General features: G+C 40.1%; 1 protein-coding gene across 3 annotated transcripts in view; it reads left to right on the top strand.

Annotated features, from left to right (window-relative positions):
• Positions 1–24,845, top strand: part of dock8 (dedicator of cytokinesis 8) — a 52,444-nt gene that overhangs the window by 24,717 nt on the left and 2,882 nt on the right. For 2 of the 3 annotated variants that reach the window (XM_072387742.1, XM_072387744.1), the window contains 34 exons: positions 25–118; positions 628–790; positions 1,566–1,683; positions 1,917–1,987; positions 2,265–2,409; positions 2,551–2,652; positions 2,828–2,923; positions 3,190–3,424; positions 3,515–3,679; positions 3,776–3,954; positions 4,230–4,322; positions 5,941–6,036; positions 6,659–6,808; positions 7,099–7,212; positions 7,305–7,460; positions 7,831–7,970; positions 8,215–8,378; positions 8,858–9,009; positions 10,319–10,501; positions 10,722–10,848; positions 11,126–11,213; positions 11,355–11,451; positions 12,328–12,462; positions 12,691–12,843; positions 15,592–15,750; positions 15,837–15,937; positions 17,033–17,225; positions 17,844–17,987; positions 18,214–18,345; positions 18,769–18,903; positions 19,333–19,422; positions 21,117–21,353; positions 21,459–21,602; positions 22,679–22,785. In XM_072387742.1, the coding sequence (XP_072243843.1) occupies positions 25–118; positions 628–790; positions 1,566–1,683; positions 1,917–1,987; positions 2,265–2,409; positions 2,551–2,652; positions 2,828–2,923; positions 3,190–3,424; positions 3,515–3,679; positions 3,776–3,954; positions 4,230–4,322; positions 5,941–6,036; positions 6,659–6,808; positions 7,099–7,212; positions 7,305–7,460; positions 7,831–7,970; positions 8,215–8,378; positions 8,858–9,009; positions 10,319–10,501; positions 10,722–10,848; positions 11,126–11,213; positions 11,355–11,451; positions 12,328–12,462; positions 12,691–12,843; positions 15,592–15,750; positions 15,837–15,937; positions 17,033–17,225; positions 17,844–17,987; positions 18,214–18,345; positions 18,769–18,903; positions 19,333–19,422; positions 21,117–21,353; positions 21,459–21,602; positions 22,679–22,785 (4,658 nt within the window). The remainder of the gene's footprint in view (positions 1–24; positions 119–627; positions 791–1,565; positions 1,684–1,916; positions 1,988–2,264; positions 2,410–2,550; positions 2,653–2,827; positions 2,924–3,189; positions 3,425–3,514; positions 3,680–3,775; positions 3,955–4,229; positions 4,323–5,940; positions 6,037–6,658; positions 6,809–7,098; positions 7,213–7,304; positions 7,461–7,830; positions 7,971–8,214; positions 8,379–8,857; positions 9,010–10,318; positions 10,502–10,721; positions 10,849–11,125; positions 11,214–11,354; positions 11,452–12,327; positions 12,463–12,690; positions 12,844–15,591; positions 15,751–15,836; positions 15,938–17,032; positions 17,226–17,843; positions 17,988–18,213; positions 18,346–18,768; positions 18,904–19,332; positions 19,423–21,116; positions 21,354–21,458; positions 21,603–22,678; positions 22,786–24,845) is intronic. The other variant, XM_072387743.1, reaches the window with a different exon arrangement.

Genomic DNA, 24,845 nt, shown 5'->3' with positions numbered 1-24,845 from the left:
AGTCTCTGCATATTTTTGTGACAGGAAGGAGATCGTCTAAGTGACGAGGATTTGCTGAAGTTCCTGGCTGAGATTAAGAAAACTTCAACTCCGCAGAGGAGAGTCAAGACGATACCAGGTCAGCTGTCATCCCACTGAAGTGTAGCCAAATCTTGATTTGGGGTTCACTTCTCTTCTTGTCGAGAATTGAGAAGACCGATAGCGCTCTCGTGTTTATTTGTTGGCGTCAGCTGATTTGCTTCACTTGGCACAAAGGCTGGACAGAAAGTGTAGAAATGCAAAAACTAAAGGAAAAAACTAATTGAATAGATTATTATAATTCTAAAACTAAATCTAAATCCAGAAGAGGAACTTTTCACACCTGGACTTTTGTGCAGATGAAACGGATTGAAATTAGAGGATGAATTTAGAAAGCTTTTTAAAGCAAGATGGTCTTTATGCTTAGCTGTCTGGTTGTTGACAGAAGCCTTAAGCTGAAAAGAGCAGTTTCACTCTAACAGCGCTATTGATCTCCTCACATAACTCAAGTTTAAGATGCAGTTCCCTGAAATCCAGATCCCTTCCTTAATTTGTGTGCGCATTTATTGTCTCCAGTATTCGGGACTCGACTTGTGTTTCGTCTTCCAGGTTGCATAAAGCTGGACATGTCTCCAATTCATGACACGCCGCAGGCCAGTTTGTCCCCCGAGCTTATCCCTCTCATACCTGTGGCTGAGAAAAACATTCGGCCAATAAAAGAGGTGCTGGAGTTCCCCTCCAGCGAGGTTTATGTCCCTCACAACATTTACAGGTGGGTTGGAGGATATCATATGTGAGTGTTTTGAATACATTCTTTCTTTCACACAGTCACTGTAGTTGGGGGGAAAAAAAAAAGAATAAAAATTGATAAGACTTTCAGAAGAGGAAAAGCTGCCTTTGTGAGACTTACACCCCCATAAGAGGAAATGCAAACAAGCTTCAGAAATGCATTATTCGTGGAATGAGGTTTAAACGGGTTTGTTTGCTCTTACAGACAGATTATTTCTCTTAAAGGCCTGAGGCAACAGGAACGGTGGAGATGCATTAGTCTGTCAAGAATGTGACGTCACATTGTGGCTTTGCTTCCTTAATGTACTACTTGTGTTTAAGCATACTTTGGAGTTTAATACTCGGGCATCGGTCTCGTCAAGCTCTTCCACTCAGGGCTCAAAATGATTTAGTTTGTAAATAAACACTTGTAAACAAGTTCCCTGCATGGTGATTACATTACAGTGGCATTACCTAAGCATTTGTTCTGTGGAATCCGGTGGTACTTGCCTGTACTCCAGGTTTCAGGACAGATTACAGTGTTTTATTAAAACCACAGAGTTCCACAGGAAATTACTGGCTACGGTGACATTTCTCTGACATTACTGTCTCCTTACAACGAGATGACTATATTGGTGCTTGTTGGATGGCACCATCTAGTGATATATACTGGAACTGCTTTGTTTCACATTCAGGTTTTTTTTTTTTTTTGTTCCTTTACAATAATTAAACCGAAGGTCTTCCAGGCACTCATTCTCTCCATGTATGTGTCTCCTTAGGAACTTGATCTATGTTTACCCCCAGAGGCTGAATTTTGTCAACAGACTTACATCGGCGAGAAACATCACCATCAAAATCCAGTTTATGAGTGGAGAGGACCCTGGCTGTGCTCTGCCTGTGAGTGTAGCTGTTTCACAGCACTGTTAAGATGTAAAAGTCCTAATGTGCACATGCAATTGTTTTCGAGCACTTGTCACAGTAATCGCAGGATCACTGGCACAGATGGACAGCCTGGACAATGTCAGCCTACGAAGATGTTCAATGCAGATTTATAATGTGAAGAAATGTATTTATTTATTCACTTTTTGTCTGCATGTGCTCTTTTTTGTTTGTTTGTTTGTTTGTTTTAGGTCATTTTTGGAAAATCAAGTGGCCCTGAGTTTTTACAAGAGGTTTACACTCCTGTTACCTACCATAACAAGCAAGTACACGTAATTGTGCTATAACACAGTTTCCTACACAGTTGGGATTTTCTGTAAAGTACACATAGGCCTCAGACCATAAGACATATATGCAAGTTCACACAGAAAAGCAGAGGAAGCAGCATCTATACTCGATTGCTTGCATTTCTCCAAATTTTAGTTTCTATTCCAGACTATGGAATCATGTTACTGACCTGTTATAATATAACTCGTTCGCTCATCTTTCTTTTCCTTTGTTTTGAAGTCCTTTGTTAATTCCTGTCTTCTACTTCTCAGGTCTCCAGACTTCTACGAGGAAGTGAAATTTGCTCTTCCAGCCTGTTTGACGGAGAGACATCACTTGCTGTTCACTTTCTACCACATCAGCTGTCAGCAGAAACAGAACCAGAGTGGCAGCTGCGAGACACTCATTGGCTATTCAGTAAGACTCCTTTTTTAACCTCCTTTTGTTTAATTCAAGCTCAGAACCCAAAGTGTTTTGTGTCTGATGTCAGCATTTTTATCAGTTTTGATCATATAAGCTGAGCTGGCGTACTAAATCTGCTGTTTTCCTCTGATACAGTGGCTACCCATGTTGTACAGTGACCGGCTGCAGACTGGTCAGTTCTGTTTGCCCATTGTCTTGGAGCGACTTCCTGTCAACTACTCACTGCACACACCAGAGGTACACATATCTGCATCTTTGGTTCACACATAAAGATTCCTTCTGAGCCTTCGTATGATGCTATATAGAAGCTCAAAACTGCTTTTTTTTTCCTGTGAAAAAAAAACGTGTTTTTGCAAGTAAAGATTTATTACAGACTGAACAAAGATATATTTATATGACCATTGTTTTGTAGAAACTTCCTGCTCAGGTCCCTCCGGTCAAGTGGATGGAGAGTCACAAAGGACTTTTTAACCTCGAGGTCCAGGCTGTATCATCTGTACACACTCAGGTGAAAAACTGTCAGAGACACCAACAGTTACACAGTGGCTTTTTTGCTCACTCTGTCTTCCTGCCTCTTCCTGCCTTTTAGGCTTTTAGGCTACACATCAATTCACAGACAAGTACAAGAACTGTCACTCGGCTGTTACTCCTCCCGGAAGCACTACACATTTTCTACACATTGTCTCTTTCTTCATTCCCTTGTTGCTTTTTTTTTTGCTCTCTGCTTCCCATACAAGTCTCGCACTGTAACAAATCATTCCTGTCCTGTACCAGGACAACCACCTGGAGCGTTTCTTCACCCTCTGCCATGCACTGGAGGGTGGAGCTACATTCCCATTGCGGGTCAGAGAGGAGAAAATTCCGGAGAACAAGCTGGAGCATGAACTGAAGCTCAGCATCATATCCCTGTCCTCCTCCAGCTTAGAGCCTCTGGTCCTCTTTCTCCACTGGGTGCTGGATAAGCTCTTCACCCTCATCATGCAGCCTATGTTAATTGCTGGCCAGACCGGTGAGGATTTACTCTGGAACCACTGTTCTCATCCTTGACTAATGTAACATTTATATGTGCATGTTTATATCTATGTTTTGTGTTCTACAGCTAATCTGGCCCAGATAGCCTTTGAATCAGTGGTGTCTATTGTCAACAGTCTTCATAACAGCCAGGAGCTGATCAGGGATCAGCAGGGCAGGAACAGCCTCTTGGCGACTTACCTGTACTGGGTGTTTCGTCTGCCTGATCCCCCTCGAGACATGCAAAGTGCAGGTACTGAAGTAATCATTTATTCCTTTGAGTATCATATTTGCTGTCATCGTTTCAAGAATAACAATTTAATCTTCTCTCGTGTGAACCTTTGTTCAGGTTCAGGGAGTTCAGTACCTTCAGCAGAGAGCCGTTACAGCACCATGGGCCGGGCCACAGCTGCCACAGTTGGGACTATGCTTCTACAGTCCAGAATCCGCAGCAGCAGCAACCCTGACATCCCTGGTCCGCACACCTCTGCTGAGGACGCTGAAGTCAAAAATATTCTTTCTTCCAAGGTACTGATGACTTTAATCTTTACTAAGCTTAACCCAGTTTTCACTGACTCCATATTTCACCAGGCTAATTTATGGATTTACATTTTACTCCAGCATACACAAGACAGTACAGAATGTACTGTATATCCTAATTCCACAGCAAGCCTGATCATACACACAAAACAGCCATTTGCTGATCATCCCCACAGTACATTAGGCATTGTAATAGACCATTAGACACCCACACTAATGAATGCATCCATCACATTCAATGTGATGGAACTTTCTGTCTCCAGGGTCTCAACAACCCAGGCAGCCGCATGTCCACCTATGTGGATGTAAACAACCATCAGAACCCCGCAGGAAGCACCAGACCTTCCAACAGAAAGGTACTGCTTTTCTGTAACCTTTCCCCCACTTTTTATAAGTACAGTATATTTTACGGAGGAAGAGAAAGAAGAAACATGCAAAGTATGAGCATCACGTGGGATAAATTGTGTATTTCTTTTTCTTTTTAGTGATTATGTTTTTAGGCATTTTTTTGCCTTTGTTCGACAGTATCAAGAAAGACAGAGACAGGAAGGCTCACAAAGCAGGGTCACGGCTTGTAGTTAAGGGCATTGAACTAGCTACATACTATGGGTCACTTGGGTGTACATTTCTCCTGCTTTTCTTAACTTTGTGTCAACATTGTTCCCGGCTTAATCCATTACTGCACGCTTGTCATTTACAGTGAAGGAGATCCATTATTGTCATATACTAAAGAAGGTTTCCATTAGTTTTTCAATCAAAATGTCAGTTTTTCCATAATATTTACATTTCCTATCTATGCTTTGTCATGGCTGTAGTATTGGAGGTTCCTATTCATGCAATTTTTCAACAAATGTTCTTTTTAGTCGTCTACTAAAGGCAGACGATTCAAACATTATCTTTTTGTTATCAGAGATCTTGTAAACTAAAATATCTCTTAAGGTTAAATATGTACATTTCCAAAAGTGGAAAGATAACCACAAGCTCTATGTTTAGTTTGGAGCACCTTATTTGCATAGTAATAGAAAAGAAATAGATGCAGATGATAAACGTAGCATCTGTTTTCAGTTTATCGGCTTTAAAATCGGACTGATCTGAAGACCTTGGATGGTAATATTGATTGTTTGCTTAAGAGGGAAATTCAAAGGTGAACTGATTAAATGGCACTGATATGGAATTTGTGTCAGAGTAAGATGCTTTGTACATCTTGATATAGTCCATCCAAATGAGTTTTATTTGAAAGTTGGTTCTCAGATGATTCCCAGAAAAAAACAAAAAAAACTGTAGGTGATAATCTTCCCATTTTTCTAAGCAGTGATTTGTGTACAGATTACTTTATGATCGTAGCCTTATTTTCCCATTTATCCGAATGATCAAAGTTGAAATTTGAAACTCAGTTATGCAATAATATGCTGTGGTACACACTAAAGATAAAATAGAAGAAGCAATTAATGCCATGATGCAATGCATCAAACGGTTTAACGATCTGCTTAAAACCTTTATTGTAGCTTTTAAAGCAAAAAGCTTCTTAAATGTTGCAATAGTTAATGTTGACGTAGCAAAGATATAGCAGACTATTTAGAGCAGACTTTAAACGTCATAAAAACAGTTTTCCTGTCTGTGTTTTTTGTTGAAGAAGAACTATAGCGCTATGGCTCACAGGTGAATGGTTATTCTTTTGTTCAGATTTACTTTCAAAGTGTTTCAATGTTTTGGATGCATTCAAGAGTACCCACATGTGAACCATTCTGCTGTGCAACTTAACAAGGAGAGCGTTTGAGCCTCCAGCTCCCCCTGGCAGCCACAAGGTGGGAGTCTAACACTGGGGGCACTGGTACTGTGTCAGATTTCAGTCAACGTTTTTTTCCTTATGTCTAGAATGAATTGTAGTGATACAAGTGGTCGTGTTGTTTTTTGGTGCTTTTTATTCTGCTGTGTCTTGTTCTCAGTGCAGTTTGTGTATTTTCCTCCCTGCAGCAGTTTCATGAGGAGCTGGCCCTGCAAATGGTCGTCAGCGCGGGTGTCTGCAGAGAAAACGCTTACAAATATGCCTGGTTCTTCTTTGAGCTGCTGGTCAGTGTTTCTAAGTTATTTGTTTAGCAGAGCTTTTTTTTAATTTTAATTTTTTTTTTATCTATTGACACTTCATTACATAAATGACAAACGATGACACAATAAAACTCACTCATAAGTAGGTAGATGACCTCGTGGCCATGTGCCAAAGAGATTAATGAGATAAATGATAGGAGCAGCTGTATAATGGCATTAATAAAAGAGCGGTTAAAGAGGATTCTAATATAAAAATTACGATGGGACTTATGGTGCGATTTCTGTTTTAAAATTAAGGTAAATTATCACTCACATTCATACTCTCTCGTCTTATTTTATTTCTATTTCTGCCCTCACCCTCTCTGGAAAGGTTTAGGGTTTACTTTAACTAAAAAAAAAAAGCCTCTTTTCTAATTTCACGAAGCCAATGCGAATAATCAAAATATATTCTTTTAAAACCTGCACATCCTTTCTCATCACATCAGTGTTTGCACCTGTCAGATTTCTTGAGGAGTTGTGAAGTTGCATATATACAGTATTCCTAACAGTTGCTCTGTCTGTGCTCACACTTTGTGCACTGCGTCTCACTGGTGTTTTTTTCCCTGTTTCACGTTTTTCTGATGCTACATGTGTGGTGTTGTTTCAGGTAAAAAGCATGGCTCAGCACGTGTCTCAGCTGGACAAGCAGAGCGTTCCTCGAAGAAGTCGCTTTTCTGACCGGTTTAAAGATGACATCACCACCATTGTTTCTGTGGTTACAGCTGAAATTTGCACCATTCTCGTCAAACAACAAAAGGTAAGAGAAAAAAAAAATAAAAGGATGAAAATGATATCAGCACTGTAATTCAAGCACCATCTCTTTGACTCTCATCCCAAACCTCTTTAACAGGACTTCTGTAGGTTTTGTTGGGCAGAAGCAGTTTCTGCTCAAGTGCACCTGTTCTCAGTGTCCTCTATATAATAGAGGGGAGAAGACGCTAACTATATGTCTCTTTGGGTGTCAAAAGCTCAGCTTGCTCAGGTAGAATGCCTGCAAGATCCGGTCAGTGCAGCTCACTGATTGCTGTTTGTTGACTGTCGTTACAGGAGGTAGAGCAGGCCGAGAAAGTCAACATCAGCCTGGCCTTCTTCCTCTATGATCTGCTGTCTCTCATGGACCGAGGATTCGTTTTCCAGCTAGTGAAAAACTATTGCAACCAGGTAGAAGAGTGCTGACAAAATACCATAAATTCCTTTGTGAGAACCGAAAGAAAAATGCTTTTATGATAGTTATAATGATAATGATTTTACAGATGTCAGCAAAGAGCGTTTCGATGCCAACATTGATCAGCATGCGTCTGGAGTTCCTGCGAATCCTCTGCAGTCATGAGCACTACCTCAACCTTTGCCTCTTCTTCAGCAGCCCTGCCTCTGCACCTGCCTCACCATGTCCATCAATCTCCTCACAGGTGTGCCCATTTCCCTGTTAAGATTATGCATTGGTAATTCAGGACCTCAGATGATTGTTTCATCAGCTCCAGTGTATTTGTCCCAGCAGACGATACCTTCTTTCCGTAGATTTTTCTTTCAGAATGGAATTATGGCTGTGAAAATGACGTAAAAAGGCAAGATGGGAAGATATTTGGAGGTTGATTCTTGTAAATAGCCATTTAAGAGATCTCAGAAATGCAAATATGAGAGGCGTGAAGGAGACATTCGATGCACTAAATACGATTCAGTTTATAAAGAGCTATTTGAAAAGTACTCCATTAAAAGGCATATTTTGCTTGTGCAACTAACATTGTGTGTGTCACTCCCTCATGTCAACTTTCTATGCAGAGCTCCGGTTCATGCAGTTTCCAGGAGCAGCAGAGGATCTTAGCGCTGTTTGATCTTTCTCAGGAATTCAAGCAGCAGCATTACCTCACTGGTCTGCTTCTAACAGAACTTAGTGCGGCACTCGACATGGAGTCAGAGGGGTAGGAGTCATAGTCACTGTCAGTTTGTTTTCACCTCCCACCTGATGCCATCTTATTACTTTGTTATTGCAAAGTTGTATTGGCCGTTAACTCATTTTAAACTTTTCCACAGAAAAAAACATGATATTCAATAACACACATTCATTTCAATCATTTATGCTGTGTAACCGCTGCAGATATAGGTAACTTTATTCTTATAGGTGTTGGATTCATTCAAGCTGATAAATTGTGTCTGTGTTTGCAGGGGGAAGGTTCAGAGAAAGGCTATCAATGCAATTTCCAGCCTGCTGTGTTCTCATGATCTGGATCACCGCTGTATTAAACCTGAGGTCAGAGCGAAGGTGGCTACTCTCTACCTCCCTCTGGTGGGGATCATTATAGACTCCACAAACTACCTGGATTTTACTGGTACATAACGACGCACAAATTGACTTACACCAATACTGTTCATTCATAAAGTTCAGGTCATCGTCTGCTGTTTTCATATATACATTTATATAGACAGACGAGACATGAGGATTGTTTTACAAATGTTTTTCCAAGCTACAACATGGACACAATTAAGTTGATAGTCCTGCAGCTTTTGTGAAGATTTGGGACAGAAAAGAAAAAAATACCCAAGTGCTGGTGATATAAATACATTGGAATGTGACCGTTGGTTCTACTAAGGGCAAAAGTTAATGGGTTAACTTATTTGCAATTATCCACTCCTAGGAAACTTCTATTTTCATATATGACTACAGCTATCTATCTTCCTCTAACCCTGACATGAATGAGTTAATGCTTGATTCTTACATCTGTTTTACTTCTAATTACCATGCTATAGTTAAGGCTGTACCTTCTCTCTCCTTCAATTCAACATATCTGAGGCCTGTTTGTCTTTGTAGTTTCTGACACACGCAGTGGGAAAAACAAGAGCGGTGAACCTGAGGATGACCTTGAAAATGTCACACCCATCAATCAGTCTGTTGCCATGGCGATCGCTGGGAACCCCTTCAACACTCTGGGACGAAACGTTCTCATCTCCATGGCATCCTTGGTAAAGTCTTGCCGATTGTGCTTATTTTCTTGATTTGAAAGATAACGGATTTTTAATGTTTTCCAAAGTTCAAAAGTGCACGCGTGTGCATTTGTATGACTCTGCATCTGTGAGTGTTGTGCTGCCCAACAGGTGAGCTGCATGAGGGCTGATTGATTAGCTGTCAGAGCCACACATGCACTTCATCCATCCTTTTAAAAAAAAAACAAAAAAAAAAAGAAAAAACACATACACATAGACGCACATGTCTGCAGGATATGTTTTATGGGCAGGCATTGCCATCATAAGTGAAAAGGGCCGTCCTCCCTGACAAACACATCCATCAAGCAAAGCTACAACAGCAAAGGCACCAAAATTGAACACAGCCATTCTCTTCCTCTTCCTCTGTTTCTTTCCAAGAGGTGAATCAGTCCCTTGTATGTTATTGTAAGACATACTGTTGTGGAAAAAGTGGTTTTCATATGAATGAGCCATTGGTCTGGCATCTGTCATAAATCCAAACACGGCTGCCAGGACTCTTGTTCCTCATTATCTGGCAGTTCACCTTTGAACAGCATGTTTATGAATCATCGGCTCATTACAAGAGAAGTGCTTTTTCACTTGACGCATATTTTCAGAGAATAAACTCGTAATGTTTTCGTTCACACACACAACAGTATTTGACATTGGTTCTGGTGAGCTTCACTCAGTCCGGCCGTAGAAAGCTCTGGAAGCCAGGTTATAGGTGGGACACCTCCAGCAGCAGGAGGTTAATGGCTACATCTATCAAAGCTGCCACACAATGAAGCAGCAGTAGCCATCCATAGCAGTGATTTATCATCACAAGAATGAAGGTAAATTAATCTGCTGTAGATTTGACGCCTGTTGATGTGGAGAGGGGAACTATACTTCACTAAAGCCAGCGGGACCAACCACATTTGTTATTTAGAGAAACTTGTGAATTGTTAGATACCCTTACTAATACACTCTGTTTATCTCAATGAATAAAAGACTGATGGTGTTATAGATGTTATTTTGGGTTTAAGTATGATTAAGATGCATCAAACATTTTGGAATACTATCCTATATGTGACAACATGGGTTGAACATCAATAGTAGATCTATCCTGAAATAGAATTAAAAAAGAAAAAAAAAGGATGACCTGCATACAATCTGAAATCTTGTTTTTCATTTATCACTCTCATATATTTACTCTAAGGTATTTGCTCCATTTGGGATTTACTGTAGATGGACGCTATGTATTTTCTTTAATAAGAGCTACATTATTTTATGCAATTTGCATCATTTCTTTATCCCCTTCTCTTCCTAGCAAGGTAAATCCATAGCCACCTTGGCCGCAGACACCAGTCGGCACCTTTTGGTGTGTTTCTTGTGGGTGATGAAGAATGCTGATCGGAGTCTAATTCAGCGCTGGACAGTGGATATGCCTCCCTCACAGCTCAACAAACTGCTGGAGCTCCTCACTATCTGCGTGTCCTGCTTTGAGTACAGGGTCAGTCACGGACTTCCTTTTGATTGATTGTGTGTCACTGCTGTTGCAATAGCTTATTTTCATTTTCATTTTATTTCACGCTTTCAAAACTGACAACGGAAACTTTGCATGAAGCCAGCGTCTGGTTGTGTATTTGAATGCCTTGTCTTGTTGTGAATGTTTATTATTAAGGAATACCTGTGTTTGTAGCTGGTGATTATGTGTTTTTGCACATTTGCAGGGTAAGCAAAGCGGCGACAGAGTAAGCACCCAGGCCTTACAGAAATCTCAGCAGGCTAAACTGCAGCTAGAGGAAGCCCTGCTGAGAGGAATGGGAGCCCGTGGGGAAATGATGAAACGAGTCGGCGGTAATGCACATTGCGTGTTTTTGTTTTGAAGGAATGCAGCTTCAAATTTCTTTTCTGTCATATGAATATTGTGGAAATTTCCTTGTGATACTCTAGTATTTTGCATTACTCGCATGCAAAATTTTAAATGTCAAACCTTTACATTATTGTAAGTAGTCCACCCCATGTATCCCAAAGATGGAGGTTAATTTTTCATCTATATACCAGTAAATATGCATGAAAGTCTTCTCACTATCCGTGCCCTTTGAATAATTAGCTGCTTTTGGATCCCTGACAGGGTCAGATAGGACTTTGGGTCAGAGAGAGAACCTGCGCTGGAGGAAAGATCTCACTCAGTGGCGACAAACCAATGACAAACAGGATAAGTATGTTGTTTGTTTCCTTCTTTCTTTTCAAATCTTTATTTGAATCACCTATGCTAGTCTTGCTACCTGTCTTTCTTCATATCCCTTTTGTTTCTTTTTGTTTTTCTACAAATATTTGCCACAATTTCTGTCTCGCTTTAGAACTAAAGCAGAGCTGGACCAGGAGGCTGTGATCAGTGGGAACTTAGCCACAGAAGCAAACCTCATAGTGTTGGACCTGCTAGAGACTATTATACAGGTCAGAAAACCTTCTCATATTCACCTGCACGTAGGCTGTCCCAGTATCTGATATTTAATAAACGGCTATCTCTGCCAGAAGAATGAAACTGAATGATATTATCTCTGTCAAGTAAATTACATTCAAAGTGTGGGTTTAGAGGTGGTAGAGGGAGACACTATAAATCTAGAGAAGTATGGAAGTTGACAATGAAAACCAGCTGAAATGACAAACAAAAGATCCACAAGTCAACAACATTTTTTAACGAGGTTGATGTCTATATTGTTGTATGATGTCACCCTTTACCAAGCAAGCAGTAATGCTGTATGGAAGGTTCCATAAATTAATGACATCTTTTCACAGTTGGTAAATTGTGGTATTTTGTATGATATCACAATATATTGGAGCTGTGGAGGGAGCATACAAATGTTGAATTTTTTTGGGTTATCCCCTCCATTTCTGTTATGTTGTAAAGTTTTTTTGTGCAGAGTTGCAAATTTCACACCAAGATCCTGCCCCCGAACTGCCTGAAACACCTTGTTTGTACTCCGGGCTTTTCTCATTTTACTTAATGGCAAAGCTCACCATGATGCCAATTCAAAAGCTGAATCAGCTGAAAAAAGTATTGCACACACCGAAAATGAAAGCGACGGATGTTCACTGACACTCCAGAGGTGCCCAGCAGACGATGCCATTAAAAAGTCTGATTTTGATTTTATTTTATTTTTTTCCAAAATTGGTAAATGTGTAAACTTCCTGTTAGGATGTTGAAACAGACCCCTGCTCAGGTTTGTTTAGGGCTGTTTGAGAGCATTAAGTCGTAGAAATGTCGTTTATCCCCAGGCGTTATTATTTGTCTGATAAGATTAGTAAATTTTCTCTTTATCTCATTTCCAGGCGGTGCCCTTGTCTGAGTGTAAGGACAGCGTGGTTGGCGGAGTGTTGAAGGTGTTACTCCACTCTCTCACCTGCAACCAGAGCACCACTTTCCTCTCTCACACCTTCAGCACACTCCGAGCACTTGTCATCAAGGTAGTTTCATTCTGATATTAGCGTGTGTGCATGTCTGAGTGTGTTTTTATTATGCTCTGTGAAAATTCAGAAGGTGGGGTGTGGGTTGGTGTGTTTACACAAACACTATCAGTGTCTAAATGAAATGTTCTTATTTGTTTGCGTGGGTGGGAAAACGGCTGATGAAAGCCAGAATTATTTTTGTCTGTGTATCTACCATCTTGTGCATCTGATCTTATTTGTGTGCAGTTTGGTGACCTGTTGTTTGAGGAGGAGGCGGAGCAGTGTGCAGACCTGTGCCAGAAGGTGCTTCAGTACTGCAGCAGCCCTGTTGATGAGAACAGGAGCCAGGCCTGTGCCACCCTCTATCTCATAATGAGATACAGCTATAGTAATGCCAGTGTAAGTATATACACACACACACACACACACATTGTGGACCAGCAATCACACATGCAAAATACAAAAGGATCCCGTTTGTATGTTCATAGGATGCCCATGTGCATGCAAACACCATTGGAAAGCAAATGTTAGGCAAGTCTTACGCTGAGCTGAAGCTGCATTTACATCAGATTGAATTTGATTTAGATGCACATAAGAGTTCAGAATTGCTTGTGATATATCCTCATCAAGACACACTAAAGCAGGGATTCACTTAGATCTTTATCCTATCTTCTCTGCTCTTCCTCTCCTGCTCAGCTTTAATGTCTTTTCCATGTCTATTTTGAGCGTGCTGCAGAAACTTTCTGCTGAAGGATGTGTCTCTAAGTAGAGAGCAGAGAGATATGTCACTGTCTGCCTCCCCATAGCCCTACCCCTCTTTAACTAATGACAGCCGCCCTTGTGTGTGTGTATGCATGTGTGTGTGTTTCAGTACATACATGTATGTAAATGTCCAAGTATTTGTGCCTCGAGGGACTGGAAAGAAGGAAATCCTGGTAGAGGAGTGTTCTACCAGAGGTGAAACAGCGTTAGAGGAGAATGAAAAAGACAGGACTGAGAAAAGACAGATCTAAAAGGAGAGGATGTATGAGATGGAGTATCTTCTTTCATTTTCTGTGCCGGTTCGATTACCTCTGTTGCGGTCGATATTTCCTGTGTTTACAGTCTGTTTGCTTTAATGAAAGTCAGACACTGGACTGCAGAGCACACTTTCACAAACATCGCCAGTTTATAGAGAGTATTTCCATTCTGCGTGTCCCAGCGTATGTTTGTTTATACGGTGTATACAGAAGGAGCTGTGATCTGAATTAACGTAGCAGCTGAATGACTCATTCATACAGAGCTTACTCGCTACCTCTTCCTTTATTTACATTTTCATCCCTTTATCTGCCCACGTCTTGCTCTCCATCTGTCACACAGACTTTCTTTTTTTTTTTTTATCCTTTCTCAATCTTTTACTTGAATTTTGGATAATGGAAATAAGATGTAAAAAAAAAAGAAAAAAGCCAGGCTTTTGTTCCACCATTGGAAAAACATAGCTAAAAACAGATAGTTGTGTCCAGTTCTGGACGGGTTGAAAGGAGAGACAGAGAAGAAGGAGGCAGTTGAAATAAGGGTAAAGAAGACAAAGAGGGTTATGTGTTGACTTAAGCTATCATTTAGGCTGCTTTCAGCACACACACAAATGCACACACTGAGTTAGAGGGCAGTGATGGGTGGTTAGGCTCTGGCTCCATGCTCAGTTGAACAGAATGGGGCCGTAGAGATGATCCATGGGTGATTATGTCTCTGCTAATGGGAGATCATTTCCCGCTTAGCTGGTCATGCTGGAGATAGATGGGACTTCACACGTTCGTGGCCACATTTTCTCTCGCAGTCCCCTCTTCAGAAGATGGAGGGTTGTTTGTCAGAACAGGTTTTTTTTTTTTTTTCAGATAGAGAGACAAGGAAAAGGAGGGAAACAGAAAACAAAGACCGAACATAACAAAAAAAAGTGGAGCTCTTACCAGTATTTCTTATTCATTTTTTTCAAGTTCAAAACAACACATTTGTTGGGACCATTTACCCATATGCTGGAAAACAGTGATGAATGATTCAAATGATCTTTAAATGCATGTGCTTGATATCGTCTATACAACCAACAAAATGAAGTATGCAAAGTTTTTTTTTTTAATTCATATTTTAACTTGCTTAATTTTCACAGTTTCATTGTTTACACTATATAGGAAGCATGAAAGCAGAATTGTTTAATTACCAGAAATTAAAGTTTCATACCATAAAGAATTAAATTCATTGCATGATTGCAACTTATATTTAATTTATTGATCTTTCTGTCAGTTATCCGGCCGATATGTCTCAGTATAATCTTTATTATGGGGCTTTTGTTATTTTTAAGGGTGTCACAAAACTTCAGGTAATTTAATTTTGTTTAGATGCAAAATGAAAAAGGAGGACTGGTTGCATCCTCGGAAGCAGCAATTCTCAGTTACACACCAACTGCTCTCCTCAATTCAATTAGTTTTAGCTTTACTGACAAAAAGTATTCCTGCATGGTGCATCTGTAGTGCATCCTGCTGCCACATCTTCCTCCAGTAAATGATGCACATATACCCTGCTGGTCAGGTAATGTAAAAGCTAAATTTGTGATATTAGGTCAACTTATTTTGTAGTTTCCATTTCTGATGTTCACAGGCTCACTGTGGCTGCTTTTGACTGTGGCCTCTGGCCTTCATAACCACTCTAACCAGTCGGTGACTATGTAGGTCCATGCTGCACTGTGCACTGCATTGTTCTGACAGCTTTCCATAATTGCCAGGTTGTACGGTTTTCACAGATCTGCTCAGCAGTAGCTCTTTTGGGATGTCTGGCCTAATTGTCCAGCCTTTGCTCTTGATGCACGTCAGTGAGTCTTAGGCTCTCTTTACACACTATAAGAAGCTTGTTATCTAGTCCTCATATCCTACCTCTTGTCAACCATAGTCTCACCCTATTCTTATTTTTAAAACATCAACTTCAAAAACTAACTATTTCTACCAAGTTTAATTGTTGGGGCTGATATCATTAGTTATTGTACCTTGCCTTGTGGTTGAATTAAATTGCACCTTGTTTCTTCAGGTTATAGAAACATAAAAAGTTTTAAAATCCTGTGGAAAGTCAGATGTTAACACCGATGTATGAGTAACACCTAGCTTCCTTTCTTTTCCTCAGAACTTCTCAAGAATAAAGATGCAGGTCACCATGTCTTTGGCCTCGCTGGTGGGCAAGTCATCAGACTTCCAGGAGGAACACTTACGAAGCTCCCTCCGCACCATCTTGGCTTACGCAGAGGAGGATGCAGAGATGCAGAACACTCAGCTTCCCTCACAGGTACAAGCTGTCGCACACATTACCCGTGATTGTTGTTACAGATTTTATCATAACAGCCTGCCGTGTGCTTATGTCTGAATTGTCAGGTGGATGAGCTTCTAAGAAACCTCAACAGTATTTTGTCCGACACAGTGAAGATGAGGGAGTTTCAGGAAGATCCCGAGATGCTTATGGACCTCATGTACAGGTGAGAGTCCCAAAGCACCTCTGAAAATAGGCTGCTTTCTTGTTTCCGTCTGTCTTTCTCTTTATATTATTGTCTCTCTCATTACTCTCTGGCTTCTCCTTGTAGTTCACTGCTGGTTCCTATTTCTCTGTGGTCTGGGTTGTTTTGCCTCTATTTGCTGCTCTCACTATGGTAACCATGTGGTAGCAGTTTAGTCCTCTGATCTAGCTTTGTGTATATGCAAATCTAAACAGTGCGTGTACAAATGTCTGTGTGTGTGTGTGTGCGTGTGTGAGAGAGGTAGAGTGAGAGAGAGAGACGACGACGGGGAAATATTGAGACAAAGAGAGCATACATGTGCTCTTGTTGATTTTGGCACTTTACCTCTACTTGCCATAGTGTCGCCTATATGTTTCATTTATCATTCTGTATGGGTTTTGGCTGTAGTCTCTTGGTGAGTGTCAGCTGTGTGACCTGGTAACTTCACACACTTACTTACACTCACCTCCTGGCTCCCAAACACGCATATGTCATGGACATACTCGACGTTTGGTCTCCAGATTCTTTTGATTTCATGTATATGTGTAGTACAGTGACCCGCCAGCCTCTATGAACGATTATCCGGTAATTTCACAAACGGGAAATCGCGTTCCATCAGACATGTCTTGTGGCCAATAAAACACACAGAACCTAATCTCTTCAACTTTACTGCACTCACTCTCTGGTGCACATTTAATTTTGAGATGTTTGCCGCTGCTGAAAAATGTACGTACATACCTGCACACCTTTGCCATAACTTGCATACTTCAGTTTGCATTGAAATATTAGTTAATCCCCTGTGATATGTTTTATCTGTTATTATTGATACAGGAAGCATTTATTTATTTATCTATACTGCAGATGTATTAAACTTTTCTTTCTTTGTCTTTTTTTCAATTACATGCAAGAATATGCTGACATAAATGTAGTTAGAATGATAGATTGTCTGCAGTGAGCCCTTACTTGTTTGTGAACCGTGTACAGTAACAGTTTTCTTGGCCAGGTTGTTATCAAACAAGATTTTAATCTTAATTAGGGAGGGAAAAAAATTACCCCCCTCTTTTCCTCACACCCCAGAATAGCGAAGGGCTATCAGACGTCTCCTGACCTCCGTCTGACCTGGCTGCAGAACATGGCAGAGAATCACAACAACAGGAAGTGCTACACTGAGTCGGCCATGTGTCTGATCCACGCTGCCGCCCTGGTGGCTGAGTACCTCAGCATGCTGGAGGATCACAAGTACCTCCCTGTTGGCAGCGTCACATTCCAGGTAGGTGACACAAATATACATACAGAAATAGCAGGGAACCTATAGCAAACACACTGTGTGTTAATACACAAAAACTGAGAAACGACTGTTATTGCCACTATAGAAGCAATTGTTATTTATTTGTTGTGACTGTAGGTTGTTTTGCGGAATTAAGGAAGAATTTCCTTCACAGAACATAGCGAAATCACATCACAAATCTTGAGATACCTCCAGCATCGATTGTGTGTGTCCAAAGGCGGGAGTTGTACATTTCCAAGGCAACATACACATATGATCCCCTGATATTTCTGCTTGACATAATACTTCTGAAGATGAATGGAAGTAAAAGGCAGTGTGCTCCTCTGGGAACACATAAGCAGTCTATTTTCCTGGATTAAAACCCAACAGCTACAACAGTAACAAAGATGACGGTGTCACCGATGATCTTTCTCACACACAGTACCGTTTTGATTTAGTGCTCTGGCTCAGTCCAACCTGCAGCAGTCAGCAGGTCATCGATTAGATGATCATCAATTTAGCTCCTTTTGCTACTGTAGGACATGTCCTTTTAAGCCATGTGATTGATTATTTGATTAAGAGGACTAACAGATTGATTAGCCAACTGATTTTTCTCCTCAGAACATCTCCCCCAATGTACTGGAGGAGTCGGCTGTGTCAGATGACATCCTGTCCCCAGACGAGGACGGCGTGTGCTCGGGACGCTATTTCACAGAGAACGGCCTGGTGGGATTGCTTGAGCAAGCTGCTGAGCTCTTCAGCAATGTGAGACAATCGAGCTACCCTGTTGTTTATACATTTATGTTAAGTTTGAAGAAATAAGTAAATAATTACATCTAAAATTAATATTTCATACAAATTCTTATACATTTTTGTCCATTCTCATCGTAGTTTTGGGTTGGTAACATCGGTTTTGTGTTTAATCCAACTGTGCCCTCCATACATACTCTGTGTGTGAACCAGTCTAACCAGCATTGATGTGTCTCATCAGGGTGCTCTCTATGAGGCAGTGAATGAAGTCTACAAGATCATCATACCAATCCTAGAGGCACGCAGAGATTTCAGAAAACTGGCATCCACACATGACAAGCTTCATAGAGCCTTTGATTGCATAATTCAGAAGGTAATAACTTGAAAGCAGCACATGCTTAATTCATTCAATTAATCTTAAAGTAGACACAAGAAGGACCATTGATTATCATCTAGAAACAGGTTTTTTTTTTAAGCTGAAAAGCTATTTAAGAATCACCAGGATCACTAAACATCTTTGTTCATTAATGCTTGTACGAGTATGTGAAACATATAAAGAATCATATAGTTAAAAACCTGAGAAACCTGAAAAAAGACTTTCAGTTATATGGCTGAACATTAAGAGCAAATTTTTTCCAGTTGTTTACAAGTGTATTGAGTTTTCCAAACAAAAAAAAAAAAGTGTTCTTCACAATAAAAGAACCCATAAAATGCTATTTACATAATGAGAAAAACATGTCGCCGGTGTAAATCTGATTAGAGTCTGAAATAGAATCTTCTTTTTGTTTTCCTTCAGGGCCATAAGAGGATGTTTGGAACCTATTTCCGTGTGGGTTTTTACGGGGCCAAGTTCGGCGACCTGGATGAACGGGAATTTATTTACAAGGAGCCCGGGATCACACATCTGCCTGAGATATCACACAGGCTGGAGGTACGAAAGATGAAAGCGTGTGTGCACGGACATACTTGCATGTTGTGAATGAATGCGAAGTTGCGGTGTAGTAAAAGAGGAAGATGCTGCTCGGCTGGACTGCTGGAATCTGATAATGACAGAGAGACTTTGAGTGAAGGGAATGACTGCAAGGATTGCAATTATACATCTGGTTTTTGTGAGTTTTAGAAGAACCTAAAGAAATCATTTTCATGCCTGCAAGGAGAATCAGTGCCATGTGATGTCAGTATTACGTGTTTATAAAACCAGTAAATCAGCTGCATTCTTTGAACATTTCCCTCTAAAGGGGTTAACTTGAACAGTAACAATAACATTGCTAGAATATGTATACATCATGTTTGATTTATACACAGAAAGTGCAGTATGAGCAGTACAGTAAGGCAATGACACAATTTTTCCCACTCCTAGAACTTCTACAGTCAGTGTTTTGGAGATGACACACTGATAATGATTAAGGACTCTACACCGGTGGACAGAAAACAGCTCAACCCCAATAAGGTAGGCAGCTGTAATGTCTCGCCACATGTTTCCTGTCATATATTATGCTATATTGGTATAAAGTGTTGTATGTTGATGTCAAACATGGGCAGCGTTTCAGATAATGAGGTAATAGCATCCCGTGGGAGAAGGAAGCTCAGGCTTTTTACTCCCTGCACACCTACAGTGTAAAACTACAGTCTACAACTACAAAATTACAAAAAAATTACAAAAAAACTACAAAAATGGGGGCACGTGTTATGAACAATCTCCTTGAGTCGTAACATAGGCATGTTATGTACTCCATCATACCAACTGTCCAGTGAGATAGCATATTATAGTTGCTTGGCTACAATTGCACAACAGTTTGCATTCTTACCATTTCTGTTTCCAGACAGCAGAATCACATATTCTTTACATATACTTCGACCTACGCAACATTAAGTATTTGTTTTAAATGCCGATTAATGGGAATGGAAGCATTTTTATATACAACTACTAATTGAAAGACTAAATCCACAGTTTTGTTGTACAACAAACAAGTATTGCCTGTATTTTTTACCCATGCCCATAATTTACCTGCTGTAGTCTTTGGCCCTTTTCACGCAGTCAGTTTCAAGGTGGGACTAATGCGCCTTCGTTGTACATTAGTGTTCACTATGAAAATACAGAGATGAATGGGACAGTTAAATTGATCCATTGTTAATATACCTATTTGGCAATGAAGGTAGTCATATGGTCCAAGGGTGTGTGTGTGTGTGTGTGTGTGTAAGGGAGAGTCGGCATCAAAATATACTACTTAGTATTACTGCAGTATGTTTTCAGATCTTCTACACAGAAAAATTATAGGCTGTTATTCACAAGCAAAGTCTTCCTCGTATCCTTTTCTTTTTTGGGAACAGGCCCTTAAAGTTCCATTATACAACATTTTAAACCTCAATACAACAACCGTCTATTGTCTAAGTGAAGAGGTAATGGTGTAATGATGATCTTACCAGAGTGCACATCTTCTCTCCATTTCTGTGCCTCAAATTTCTTTCCTAATTTACATACACCAGGTTGCTCCGTGCACGAACATGAATGCGAGTGCTCAAGCATGTCTCTGTCGGAAACGAGCACACAGCTTTTCCTCCATTAAATAATACACCCTCTTTGGTTAAAAAGGCTTCCACATAGAGTTTGGCATTGAGTGCTATTTTATGAGGTGTTTTAAGGTCATATGTAACGTCTTCTTTTAAATAATTGCTGCCTAATGGGCTTAAAGAAGATCTTTTTATTTTTTCATGAGTCAGGTTACTATAACTGGAGTGCAAGATTTAAAACAGCTTGACATGAAGTCCCTATTAATCTTTTCTATTATTATCAATGTACTGTTAAGTAAGTGCTGTAAGTTGTTCTAATGTTGCAAACATCAAAATGATCAAAATCTTCTTTAATTCGTACACTTATTTTACACACAAAAGTGTCAGGACAAGTGCATTCTTACCCATTAGTCCAACGTGTAAGAATGCAAAATCACTCCAGGATAGTTTGTGTACACAGTGCAGTGACCTCTCACCTCCTGCTGGCTGAGGCTGTGAGAATAAGAAGCGCTTTATTGTATAAACGGAAATGTAATTGTAAATTACGTTGTGTAATTCTTTTTTTTTTTTTTCTGTGAGAACCTGGTTTCATGACAGTTTTTGAATAAATGAATCACCGCCACCTCTCTCCAGGCATACATCCAGATCACATATGTGGAGCCCTTCTTTGACGACTACGAGATGAAAGACCGTCTGACAAACTTTGAGAAAAACTTCAACTTGCGGCGCTTCATGTACACCACACCTTTCACCAAGAGCGGACGGCCCCGGGGTGAACTCAACGAGCAGTACAAGAGGAAGACCATCCTGACCACCATGCATGCCTTCCCCTACATCAAGACTCGCCTCAACGTCATCCAGAAAGAAGAGGTCAGTCCTAAATATATGATGTGGAACATTCAGCAGTATTTTAACATTTCAGAAGTTGCTCGATGATTGCAGCAATAAATTTGGACACTCTTACCTCTTTTCCAGTTTGATCTTACTCCTATTGAGGTGGCCATAGAGGACATGCAGAAAAAGACAAGGGAGCTTGCAGTTGCCACACATAGAGAACTACCAGACGCTAAGATGTTACAGATGCTGCTACAAGGCTCGGTGGGAACCACGGTTAACCAGGTAAAGAGCATAGTATGTTTTTTATGAAATGAAGGCACTTTGTGCCGTTGTAGCTGAAATCATCCCTTTCCTCACACTTCACCGAATAATGGCTGTTCTCCTTAAATGACACAATGTACTTTTGAACATCACTGTTCTGTTTTAATATGCTTAAGACAATGGTTTATGTCTGCTTATTTTATAACATTTACAGTTTTCATTATGGTTACAGCATGCAGGTGGGAGACAAGACAGTGATCACACATCAAAGCCTTCACCTTATCCATAACCCTAATCTTGCCTTTGCTCTCCCCCTGATTCAGTTAGGCCGTCAATTCACGGTCGCTCTTCCTTTCATGTCTCCTCTGCATTGCGTGCTGAACCGGAGGTCTCTTTGATCTGATAGCTTCCAGGTTCTGCCTGCATGGCGAATGTTGGAGAAATGACAAAGCTAGCTTTAGCAATTCCACTCCTTCCCCCTATGCTTTATCTTCCAGCGTCTAATCTGACAGGTCCCTCGCTCTGACTTGATGGCTGTATACATAACGCTAATGCTCAGCAGCTTCGTAAACATATAACTCTTGACTGTAATCAGCACAGGAGGCTGGTTTTCTGTGTGTGGGTCCACAGCTCAAACCAAGAACTGAAGCCCAGGCTCAATACATTTAGGACTCTAATCAGCACTGTTTAACTGTGCCTGTCGTGATGCAGGCATTGTGCAAGCTTGCTGTGGTTTTATGATGAATATAAGTTAGGATAACAAGATCTCATACTGGGTAAATGGGAGCCAAATGGCGGGTGTTTGCAGGATTAGCTGTGACATTCAGGAGGCTACCCATGTCTCCTTCTCTGAGCTGATCTCTTCCTCATGCTCTAGTTCAGTGTCTTGGCCCCTAGCTGCATTAGACATTCAGTTTGCAAGTCATTTCCCCCGTTTGTGAATGAGGGAACATTCTCATCCCTTCTTTTGTTCATATGCTCTGAAACACTTCCTCACTTTCCTTCCTCCGCTCTGTTTTTGCTTTCTCTTTCTTCCTCTCTCTAACTCTGTCTCTTTGTGTTTGCCCTCTTCGTTCCCCCCTCCCCTCCTGTTGTAGGGCCCATTGGAGGTGGCCCAGGTCTTCCTGAATGAGATCCCAGCGGATCCAAAGCTCTTCCGTCACCACAATAAACTACGGCTGTGTTTCAAGGAGTTTATAATGAGGTAAGATACGATCAAAGGATCACCGCCTGGTGACACACGATGCTCCAGAGTCTGGCAAAAACCGGGGAAAAAAAAGCACAATGAAAATGTTATTAAAAAAAACTTTATGGTGAGTAATGAGTGTTGAGCTCACCAGCTAGTTATCTTGAATTTGCATTTGTGATTCTCTTTATCGTTAGCTGTGGATGGCACTGGCTCAGCAGGTGGAAGTGAAGAACAATCCTTCAAAGAGATTTTCTGATAAAGAAAGGCAGTATCTTTGTTAGCCTTAACTTGGTGGAAGATAAAAGTGCACCTCAGAGAAATGTGAATGACAGACTGAAATCTGCTCTTTAAGCAGAGTATCATTCAATATGCAGGAATGCAGGTGATAATTACTAGAACACAATTAAAGAAACTAAAGTAGGTGTATGGGTGATTTACCCACCGTCACTTCAGGAATACAGCAGCATTTTCTGTCTTGCAGTAAAAAGATATTTTTCCCTCATGTTATCACAAAGTTTTTCTCATAAGCTTGCCGTTGGCAAAGGTTTCATATTTTGGAATTTGCAAAAACACAATCCAAACATTTCTATTTTCGTGGCAATGTGTCTGTGTGCGCACACATCTCCTGGGCATGTGTCATTTGCCTCCAAAAAGTGGTTTTCATTTTGTAACCCTCCTGTCACATTCCAGCTGCCTTGATTGCTACAAGAAGGTTGGCAAATATTTACTGTAATCTCAGAAGAGTTGACTTTTTTTTTCTGCTAAATTTAAGCAGTGTGACAAAGGTTTCTTTGTATGCCAATCTTCTTAACAGTGGAATCCTGAAAAAATAAAATAAATAATGAGAACTTTACGAAAATTTTATAAATCTATGCCGTGGGCTGTGCTTTACTTGCTTCAATGCTATCAGACAAAACTGTGTAAAATGTATGCCTCTTAAAATGTTGTGTGGCCTTCTAGTTATAATTTAACTGAGTTGAAATGGCAGATTCCTAGAATATATCATCATTTGAAAATTTCAAGAAAATTTAAAGCAAAGAAATGTATTTTTCTATAACCATGGAAAAAAAACAAACATTTCTTCTTCATCTCATCCTTAATTTCGCTTAACAAGTCAAAGCGATTTTCTTTGTGCTGCTTAATGTGGCTCAAAAGCTATTATTAGTTCAAACTTGTGCTTTGATGGTAGTTCCAAAATGTAGAATCTTAGAGGTTAAAATTTAGTAAAAGAAATGCTTGCAAGCTTTGGTGTTGCTGTTGTCTAGACTAACTTAATTATATATATAATACAGTATACATATAAAAGAAGTGGACGTAGCCACAGTGATGTTCCGTAAACTAACGTTTTGAGGCCTAGAGGTAGTAATTTAGGTATTGCCGCCCAAGTCTTTTTAGCGCAAGAGGGTACAATTTCTGGTAAAATATAATGATTATGAAGGATTATGCTTGATAGAATAAAAATATATCTATTAAGGCCTCTTATCCATTTCATTATGGAATTATAGTCTAAATGACCACCAGCACACTGATCATAAGAATTCAATTAAGCTAAAATCACCATAAATAGGAAAATGTATTGAGTAAATGTGAATGCTTTTTAACTGAAATCTGTTGGAGCCAGAGAAGTGCATCTTTTCCATACAGTCTATTGTCCCATTTTACCATTGTCCAGATTTTTATTTGCCTTCAGTAGAGCAACTTCATTTTAAAATTGCCTCCTAAAATCTGTAAGTGATTTTGTAAAAAAGGCAAGCATATTTTTGTTCCTAAAGAAAGCTATCTTGATTTGTCGATTTATAGGAAAAGGAAGAGGAATATTGTTATTTCTTATCATAACGATGCATACTAAAACTATCAAAGCAAGCTTTCAGACAGCAAAATATCAGTATATGTTATTTGACTCTACTGTCATTACTGCTTGTTCCCTTGTGCATTTTTCTGTATAGTGCTACACATGACTGCAGTTTCCATATTACTCTCATTAAAAGCTAGGAGATAAACTCAGACATGTGTTTGTAATCAGCCCCTTGTCTGATTTCCAGCAGGCTGCTCTATATGTTGGCCCTGACACATGT

Source organism: Leuresthes tenuis, unplaced genomic scaffold (genome assembly GCF_036924035.1).
Source record: "Leuresthes tenuis unplaced genomic scaffold, fLeuTen1.0.hap1 SCAF_6, whole genome shotgun sequence".
In the NCBI taxonomy this organism is placed as follows: domain Eukaryota; kingdom Metazoa; phylum Chordata; class Actinopteri; order Atheriniformes; family Atherinopsidae; genus Leuresthes; species Leuresthes tenuis.
This window is presented reverse-complemented; position numbering and strand designations above follow the sequence as displayed.